The sequence below is a fragment of the Helianthus annuus genome, chromosome 13, assembly GCF_002127325.2.
Source record: "Helianthus annuus cultivar XRQ/B chromosome 13, HanXRQr2.0-SUNRISE, whole genome shotgun sequence".
In the NCBI taxonomy this organism is placed as follows: Eukaryota; Viridiplantae; Streptophyta; class Magnoliopsida; order Asterales; family Asteraceae; genus Helianthus; species Helianthus annuus.
Window position 1 is genome coordinate 138,269,780 of NC_035445.2, and position 10,554 is coordinate 138,280,333.

The 10,554-nt window shown below is 38.0% G+C and overlaps 1 protein-coding gene across 1 annotated transcript; it reads right to left on the reverse strand.

Annotated features, from left to right (window-relative positions):
- Positions 1–8,972: 8,972 nt before the first annotated feature.
- Positions 8,973–9,641, reverse strand: LOC110901795. Its single transcript, XM_022148576.2, has 2 exons — positions 9,564–9,641; positions 8,973–9,398 (listed from the first exon to the last, which is right to left on the reverse strand). The coding sequence occupies exons 1-2, from the start codon at positions 9,585–9,587 to the stop codon at positions 8,973–8,975; spliced, it is 450 nt and encodes a 149-aa protein (XP_022004268.1). The 5' UTR covers positions 9,588–9,641.
- Between the last annotated feature and the right edge of the window lie 913 nt (positions 9,642–10,554).

A 10,554-nucleotide genomic window follows, 5' to 3' on the forward strand; every position in this document is an offset into this window, starting at 1 on the left:
TTCTCGTGGCAAACAATCTCAGCTCAATTACTCGACAACCAATCCATCCCAACTACTACGTCGAAGCTTCCCAATTCCACTGGCAGAATATCTAACGAAAACTCACGCTCTCCAAGCTCTATAACGCAGCCTCTAATCACTTCATTAGCTTCCACTAGCTTCCCATTAGCTTGTTCTATTGAGTACGGGATATCTAACTTATTTGCTACTAAACCAAGTATATTCTTAAACTCTAGAGATACGAAGCTATAGTCGGCACCGGTATCAAATAGCACAGATGCAAAATGTTGATTAATAGGGAACGTACCAGTAACCACGTTTTGATCCTGGCGTGCTTCCCTAGCTTCGATGTTGTACGCTTTTCCACGAGCTGGGTTATTCTTTGGGCAATCTTTCCTAAAGTGACCCACGTCCCACATTTGAAGCAACCTGGAACTCTACCATTATCGTTTCCGTCTAGGTTGCCGTCATCATTTCCTCCTTCTCTGGGATACTTCGCCCAACAGGCATCCATCTTGACCTCCATTTCTACGTTCAGTACCATGCCAACACGTCTCCTTGACATGCCCCACTTTGCCACAGTTATCATATTTTCCATATCTACATCACCCGGTATGATGACGTTGACAATTGTCGCACTTAGGTAGGATACCCATATACCATATACCATTTTCCCTTTTTGGCATTGTTGTTGTTATTTGCCCGAGTACCCTTTTGGAAATCAGTGAGCTTCCTTTTGTTCTTCCCAGATGACTCCACATGAATCTCCTTCTTCTTGTCAGGAGTTGAAAAATTTTCCAATCTAATCGCTTCTTTAGTGAGCGCCACACTTAAGTCAATCATCGATACTTGTTGGAGGCTTTGATGCTGTCATCAAGCTTAGAATCTGAGGCGCCAATCCCCAGATGAATCATTCTATCCTCCTGAACTCTGGTTCCGCCAGGTATGGAACAACTAGCGACAAATCATGAAGTCTCTGCATGTATTCCGCCACCTTTGGACCTTCCATCTTCAGGGTCCAGAATTCAGTTTCCAACTTCGGGATTTCCGCCTGAGAACAATACTTCCTATGCATCAACTCTTTCAGCTCATTCCATGTCAAAGCATATGTAGCAGCCTCGCCTAACGTCTGAACTTGAAGGTTCTACCATGATAGAGCCCCATCTTGAAACAGTCCAGAAATGTACGTGACCTGTTGCTCTGGAGTACATTCGCTCATTCGCAAAACAGAATCCATATTCTCGACCCATCTCACAAAAGCTACGGCACCCCAAGTGCCGTCGAAGTTCAGAGGCTTGCAGTCCAAAAACTGCTTGTAGGTACAGCCTGCAACCCAAGCATCATCATTCACAGAAAACATTAACAAAGCACACTTGGAAATGTCCAAACGTATTGTAATGTGTCTTAGGTGACTTAAACGTTACCGTTAGGTGGGTTATTCCCTGAGGTACCTCCGCTGTGTCTGTAGCGAAGAACCTCGTGCTGTGCGATGGCCTGTGTGACGCGCCCTTGTAATTCTGCCTCGGTCATGGGCAGCTGAATGTTCCTTCAAGGAGGCATCTTCTAAGAAGAAGATCGGATAGGTCAGGTCTTATTTGTTATGTAAATAAGTATTTGTCTAGAGGTCGTATGTACATATATATATATATATATATATATATATAAATAATCATTATATCAAACAGTCATGCAACCACACAATCACAACATAAATTTGTATACTAGCAATGGGTTTAGTAAGAACATGACGATTGAGCTTTCGTTACTTTCCAACCACAGTTACATTGTTTACGAGTGTATTACATCAAAAGGGACATAGCATCACACTACCCTTGTTCAATAAGTCTGTCATTATACAAAATCACATAGTCAAAAAGTGGTCTTCAAAAATCTTCACAATCTCGGCTTAATAGTAGTGCTCTCACCAACAATAATGCATCTGCATAAGACCAAAAACCTACCGTACTGATGGCGGAGGAGGTGGAGGGAGGAAAAGCAAACTGAGAACATGTGCGAGCTCCTCCTCGAGCTTGCACACATGACGAAGCAAGTAACTGATCTGCTGCTTGACAGTAAGGAAACGAGCATCAAACTCTGGAAAAGGAGTAAGAGGTGCAGGTGGATGAGCAAAAGGAGACGGTGACGAACGAGGGGGAACAAAAGCAGGCTGACAAGGACACGGTAGGGGACGCGGTGTCAGCTCAAGCTCCAAAATTCTACGACTCATAAACTTAAACTGAAGCTGAAGTGAGAAAAGCAACTCATCATGTGTATAGCCAACAAAATGAGAGGGATGATAGGGATCTGAAATCGGCATAGAATACGGTGGGAACCATCGGAATGGCTCATCGAGTGGTGAAGAAGTAAAAGGAGCAAAAGGTGCAGACAAAGGGATCTGTGGAAAAGCTGCTGAAACAAAAGGATCGTCACGCGGGTGCTGGCCTGAAGTACCTTCCCTAGACGGGGTGCTGGGATGTCCTGTAAGAAAACGATAGGTAAATCAACACGATGGACATCGGACTCTACAGGAGGGAGAGGAACAACATCAGCGGGTACATGTGGAGGAATAAATGGCTCAAGAACAGAAGGGTCAATAGGTGCAGGAACTGGGTCAGGTATATGGGGTGCAATGTCTGGTAAACCAAAAGGAATAGGGTCAGGGTCATGTATCGGCTCAGGATCAGTAGGTGCAACATCAGGCTAATCAAGAGGAACAAAATCTAGCTCAGGATCAAGCTCGGGGTCGTGTGGAGGAGATGGTGCAGCAGACATAGCCGTATCATCATCAGAATCAGTAGCGTAACGCCGTAATCCGACCGCCTGTGAACTGAGGGCGTCACACACTCAAAGGAATCTGAGACTGAGTGCAAACTAGAATCAGAGGATAACTCAATAACAGGAATCTCAGGAGGTGGAATAGCAATAACATCCTCGTCTATGTCTCCATCACCTTGGGCATCAACAGGAGGACCATCAACAAACAAATCAACGTCATCATCAAACAAATCGTCGAAAGGCCAATCCTCTGGGGGAATGACCACAAGCGGAACAGGATTGAGGATCAGAGCCACGATATGCTCACCATCGGGATGACCAATGATGAGATGATCATGAACTGGAATGGGAACAACAAAAGGATCCTCGTCTGGAATACCATCAGCAAGCGGTAAATCATCGCCAAAGTCAGGCAACATGAACGGCTGAAAGTCGTCCTCGTCATCTGATAGCATGTCTGGGTCCCTCTCAGTGTCGGATGTAAAGATCTTCGGCTCCGGTGCAATCTCTTCATCTGAGACTACAGCCATCGGGTCGTCAATATCTGATAGTCTGATCTCGGAAGAAGACATAGTGTCTGTAACAGAACAATCATAACACATGCACATATATTAACTGCTATCATTTAGTATGAAATCAAAGACAATGTATCATGAAATCATGTATCCTCATATTCCTCACGAATCCTTTCTATCCTTCCTAGTCTATCCCAGACTAAGCTATAAATGTAACCTTGCAATCGTGTTTCTTGTCTTTCCTTTTGTAAAAACGTTTGTTCCCTGGATCTGGGCATTTCGTGTATGCAATGAAAAAATGTTGTAAAAATATTTTCGTGAGAGCCCTAATGATTGTAGTCTAGACTCGAGAAGGAATCCTAGTTTGCTACAATCGAAGCTCTGATACCAAACTGTCACACCCTGACTTTTGCGGAACCGTGATTATGTGTGACTTGCTTAATATCATTGCATTTAACCATAACAAATAACTATATGATAAAACCAAGATGTTCATCCATAGATAGTTTTAAAATCATTAGATGCAACATTGTTTTAAATCCCAAAACACAGACTTCGCGTTCAGAATACAACACCCACAAGTTTTAAGTTCCATAAGGACTTCACAAAAGACACTAACGAAAACTAGGCTTTGAAATATGTATCCTATCCAGGATAGGATACACACTCCAAACCATTCGACACCGGATGACATCTTTTATTCCAAACAACACTTGAAAACTTCAACGCCCGCCAGATCCATTCTTAGTTTCCTGAAATACATGTTGTTTGAAAACATCAACAGAAATTGAACGAGTTCATGTGTTTAGTGTGTGAGCTCGAATAAACCTTGTAATCATTATAAGTAAGTATGTAAGTTTTGTAAACTCGGTACGAAAGCAATCAAGGAAACATATCAATTAATGGTTTGCAAGGCCATTAACATGTGTGCCACGGCGTAGGAAGGCTCAAACCTAGCAAATTTTGTATCGAGCCTCCGGCTGTAAGACATAGTCACCTCATGGGCCAAACCCCGGTCCACATGGGTGTGGGCTCGCTACACCCAAATAGATCTATCATTCATGTCCCTCGGTCCAAATACGAGGATTAATGGTCTTAAGTGTCCGCCTACCCATTCACATGATCTAATAGTTCATTCCTTAGCTAACCATACCATTTGTAATCGTTTGTAAACATTTTGTAACATGTACTTCACCCCCGAAATTATAAAACCGAAAACAGTTAAAAGAAAAGGGGGACATGAACTCACAGTTTTGCGTTCTGCAATTCAATCCAACGTAACTCACAACTGATACTCGGGTGCACGACTACCTACAACGTACTTCGGTCTATTAGACGAGCGGGTCGTGCCTTGACTTAGTATTAATTAGTGTCTTTGAGTTACATTTCATTGTGTCTTCAATATTATTCCAAGTATATAATTATTTGTTAAAATAATAAATATTTTAACTTAAATTATATTTATTTTATTTTTGGAATAATAATATATTTTAACTTGACACTTTTATGTATTTATACCCGTATAACTTCCCAAGGATGAGTGTATTTGTATTTGTATTCGTATTCTTATCCTTATATATTTTTGCCAAGTATCGGTGGCGTATTCTGGTGTGTATTTATACGTACGAGAATACGTATTTTATTGTGTTTATTAAGTATCTTATACTTAATTTTTGTATTAACTTTTCCGGAATAATATTTCTAATAAAAATACATCAATATATATTCCCAAAATATATATTTTAAGAAATATTACATAGAAAAATTACTTATAATTTTTCCCTTGGCAAAAATATTTATAAATTTCATATAAGTCTCAGAAATAATATATTTTCGAGTTTAACTTGGAAAATATATATAAACTTATTTTTCACCCAAAAATAATGTATTTCATGTTTATTCAAGAAAATATATATATTTCTCCCACTAATATATCTTTTAATAATTCCAAGAAAAATATATATTTTTATTTACCAAAAATAATATTTTTCTCCTTGTCAAAAATATGATATATTTTTGTAATATTTGTAAAAATCATATTTTTGTTCTCTTGGTGTCCAAAATATTAATTACCAAAATATACTTATGAATTAAATTCCGGAATATTTTTGTGAGTTATATTCCTTGTTTGGTTTCTCTAATATTTTGGGTATAAGTTGTGTATTTATTTCTTGGAATTTTGGTAATATTTTGGATTGCAATTTCTTGGTATTTTGATGAGTTATATTATTTCAAGTTTTTAGTCTTAAACAACATGGTTACATATGATTTTTAGTCTTATGTTCAAGTTTTATGTTTAAGATTCATAGTGTTCTTCATGATTAACAACATGTATCATTATTTAACCACCAAAACAAGATGTAAAATGGAGTGTAGAAGATCTTACTACTAGCTCAAGGCTAGGGATGATCACTAGATGAAAATGAGGTGGATAAAAGTTTCTGTGAGTGGTCCTTTAGCTTCCAAGAGTTCCTAGCTTCCTTATACACCTTCTTACACCTTTGAGTATGTATGGATTGGATGAGAAGTGAAAGATGATGATGGATGTGTGGTGGGGTGTGTTCGGCCAAGGATGAGGGAGAGGAAGAGAAGAAATTCAAGTGTTGAGTTTGTGATGAGAATGAGAGGTTAGAACTTGTGGTTATTCTTATAACATGCCATCACCATTTTATCTAATGTATATTATGTTTAGTAAAGGTAATACAAGATCCATTTTAATATTCAAATAAAATCTTGAGTGGGCCATGTATGTTGGTCGATTATAGGTGTGGGGGGGAGGGGTCTTAAGCTAGGTTGTAACTAAATAGTTAGAGTATGGTTAGATTTCAAGTGTTTAGTTAGGTTATTTAGTTACTAGATGTTATATAGTGTGTTATGATGTTCGGGGACCATAACTAGCTTGGTAATGTTAAAACAATGCTTCTAGTGAAAATTTGATGTTTCGGGTAGTGTCCGGTTGTTCGGTTGGTTATTGGTTCGTTAAGGTGCTAAACTATGCAGTTTAGTGAGCCTTATGTTACCTTTTGTGACAGTTTTGATTCCCGACACTTAGGAAAGCATTCAGGACCATTTAACCATATTTCTGCATGATATTAGAGTGTTTAAATGCTGAATTTTGCTGATTTCTGTAGAATTCTGCAGTTTATGTGAGTTTTAGGCACTTTCCGGCACTTAAACTATCACTAGGAAGGCAGTTTTGTGATCCTTATTTTCCTAAACACTATGCTAGTGCAATTCTTGGTTTCTGGCTCATTCTGTGTCTCATTACCTTGTCTGTCTATGCACTGAACTCCGTCAGCATTTTTCTGATTTATCTGATAACTGTGCTACCTTGTTTCGTGCATCATTTTAATCAACAAAGTTTGCATGCAATAATGATATGTCATTTGTAATATTGGATGCACATGTATGTATGATAACAATAATCAGAAAGCAATTTAAGTCATTAATTGTAATTCAGCACAGTCATTAAGCAGTAATCATTGTTTAATAATTGTACGGATGCATGCAAATTTGGCAGTTGTCACATATAGGGCCACAAACAAAGAAATGGGTATGTAAACCAAGGTATAAACGACCTGCATGGTCGTAGAAACCATGGTATTATCAAATGATACCAATCATAATTTCAGTTGTAGTTGGGAGAAAACATTGACAAGGAATATAGGAGGCATGAGCGAGAACGCCTAAAGCCTCCTAACGGGTCGTAGTCAAAATTTGAACAATCCAAGTCCGGGTAGTGGATCTCGGGTTTATGGATTGAAAGGAATAGTCCTCGGCGAAATAATTTGAGTTTGGACCAACTTGGGTACAAACTTTGTGAAAAGTTGAAAAAATTTGCTAAGTGGGGGAAGTTGGAAAATATTGACAACTTTATGGATTTTGGCCTCCCCCCACGCTGCGCGGGAGAGAGACTAGGTTCCTTTGCATGGGGCAGGGAGCTGGTCAACGAATTGGTCAACAGGAGCCCCTCGCGCCACACGAGGGGGAAGGGTGAGCCCTCTGCGTGGCGTGGGGGGACCCTGAACCAAGAAAAAATATTTTCTTTGTTGTTTTGAAATATGTTGGTCGTTTAACTTAAACACTAATTGTTTGTATGGATTCTTCTGGTAGGTAACATCTATGCTTAAGCACCGGGCAAAGATCAAAGCCATGAGAACAGCCGAACAATCCCGACTTCTCAATAACTTCGGCTTTTGTTTAAGTTTTTCTTGGAATTTAAGAATGACGTCTAGTTATGTTTAAACTTCTACGTTACATTTGCCAAATTTTATTTTATGAAGTATGAAATTAGGTTTAATCATCTTATGAAAGTATGAAATTTTATATATTAGCGGTACGGGTCTTACAATTTTCTAAGCATTGAAAACCGAAACCTAACAGTTAAAAAAGCAAAACTGCGCCATGGTAATGGTTTGGCTCCAATTTGGTTCCTGATTTAGACTTATGGAATTCAAACATATGAAAACTTTAGGCTCATTCTATTCCCACCCCCCTATTTACTAATTACACCCCCTTATCAAAAACATCACATCCATCAATCATTTGGTTTTTGTTTTTAGCCTGTTTTGTCTTTTTGTTGTCTTTTTTTTATTCATTTATTTAATTATTAGTTATTTAGCATTTGTTTATTATTTAATTAGTTAGTATTATTATTATTATTATTATTATACTTATTATTATTATTAGTAGTAATGATATAGTATTTATTATTAGTTTTTATTGTTATAATTTATCAAATTATATTTATAGCTGTAACAAAAGCTATATAAAAATAAGTACTTTTTTATAAAATTGTTATCATTTAATAATTTACATACCGAGGTTTAATCTATACTCCCCCCAAATGTAGCAGGTTGTGCTATCCAAGACTTATACATATTTTGACGTGATTCAAATATATTCTCCCAGCCAGCTGCATCATTTTCTCTCATTAATTTCCATAGGTTGTTTGTGCTGGCAATTAGATACTCTCCTTGCAATTCTACCATTATAAAATGGTTACCATTCACGTGTGCAATTATAATTATTTTTTTTCCTGGGAACTCGTGAGGGCCTCTCCAAAGCGAAAAACAAGTAGAAGTGTTTCTTTTTTCTTGAGATAAAAAATGAACGATCACATTAAACTTGTTCGCAATCAAGAATCAGGCCTCTGGCATAATCATCCAGTGTTTTTCAGGTGCAAACCCCGATCCTGACCAAGCCAAGGACGTGAACACATCTTTGAATGAGCCTAAGAAAGCCTTAGTGTACTTATTTCTAAACTTGAGTAGCTCTTCCATCAGTGATCTCCGGATAAATAACCATTCATCTTCACCGTACCCGAGAGCAGAAGCTGTCGCCCGAAACCCACAATTTCCATTACCTAACACGTTATGTATGCGTGTAACATACGCATGGAAGATTTTTGGAATTAGATGAATATAGTTGTGTATCACCTGTGATGCTTGATCTTGGTTCAACCCCATGAAGTCATAGCCTGGCGCACTTGTAGAGTTGGCGAAAGAACTTTGTCCGACAATATCTTGGTTCAACCCCATGAAATCATATCCCGGTGTGTTTAAAAGGTTGGTTAAAAAACCTTGTCCGTCTGTATCTTGTGTCATGAACGGACTTGGTTCACCAGGATCGTCCTTGAATGGTTTTTTTCCGTAAATATCTTGATTTATGAACGGACTTGTTTCACCAGGCACTTGACAGTTCATCACGCTCCTTCATAACACCTAAAATATCTTTTGGGAACACACACTTCCCCGTCAACTCTGCCACCAATTGGTGTTCATTAGGTGTCAATCGTTTGAGGATTGGGTGTCCCTCCATATATTCTCCGGGTGGATGATTATGCTCACCAGGTTTTACTTTTAACGTCCAAGAACCATTCTTTTTTGAAAATTTCCCTACCATTTCAAACGGGCAATTTATCTTTCTAGTGCCGGTCTCTCTACTTGAATCTTTATCTGATTTATACACACCACCACGATCACACATAAGTACAACTTTAGACACGTAGCCATTTTTAGCTTTCGATCTTTTAGTCACAATAGCGTAACCAAGACTACGTCCGGTGTTTCTAACCCATTCCATCAACTCTTCACGAGACTTGAACACCTAAAAGTGAACTAATATTAGTTACAAAATATTAGGTGAACAAGCTTGAGTAGTTACAAAATATATATTATCCAAACAAACTCATTTAAACTAAAACAAGACCCTTAACCTAGCTAGATTATATAACTAAGTTGAAACTTGAAACATGGGAATTAAAAACTATACCTGATCTGTTGAAAATCCAGACATCTCTTTAACTGTAGAGAGCGAAGGCTACTACCGAAGCTCCTCTTTTAAAGGGTCATAAAACTTAAAGAAAAGTAGGATCTCCTCCTTAGTTTTCACAGGTGGGGGAACTGGCTGTGAATCCTACATAAAAAAAGAAGTAAGTGAAACTAATAGCATAATTTTTTTATATAACAATGTAATAAAGAGTTAAAGGTGTACGACTATACATGAATGCATATCAATAATTTGAGGCACCAATAATACGAGGCACCAATAATATGATCATTTTACACGTTTTTTTTTCAATTTTAATAATAATAATAATAATAATAATAATAATAATTCATTACTAATAGTAAATAATAATAATAATAACAAAAAGACACTAAAATATAATAAAAAGACAACAAAAAGACAAAAAAGACTAAAAACAAAAAAGCAAAGGATTGATGGATGTGATGTTTTCATAGAGGGGGAGGTGTAATTAGTAAATAGGGGGGGTGTGTATAGTATCACCCAAACTTTAGAACAACAATACTATAAGGGAAAATTACCAGCATAGCCGTTTGACCAAGCCATTTTCCAAAATAGCCATTTGACCGGGCATAATGCACCCTCCCATCAAAGTGAACTCCCATATTTATGCACCTTCAATCCAGCCAACAGCTAGCCGACACGTGTCCCTGAAGCCTGAACCGGCTTTATGCCGCGTCGCCTGGCAGCCGAGCCGCTTCCCCCCCAAGCCAAGCCGCTTCACCGCCTGCCCACAAGTACAAGCCATGCCGCCTAATTTAGAAGCCAAGCCGCGTTAAGTACAAGCCGAGCCGCTACAGTTGCATTTTTTAAAAAATATCAAAATATATAAAAAAACATCAAAAAAATATCAAAAAACATCAAAAAATATCAAAAAAAATCCAAAAATATCAAAATACTCTTTCTCTCCATATATTTAATAACTCGGTTGAATATTGTGAAGAATAGAATTCAT

Excerpts from the sequence above, each read along its gene's own strand:
- LOC110901795 (XM_022148576.2), bottom strand. The coding sequence starts at position 9,587 with ATGTCTGGATTTTCAACAGATCAG. Across the intron at positions 9,399-9,563 it reads CTGGATTTTCAACAGATCAG|GTGTTCAAGTCTCGTGAAGA; the intron begins GTATAGTTTTTA and ends GTTCACTTTTAG.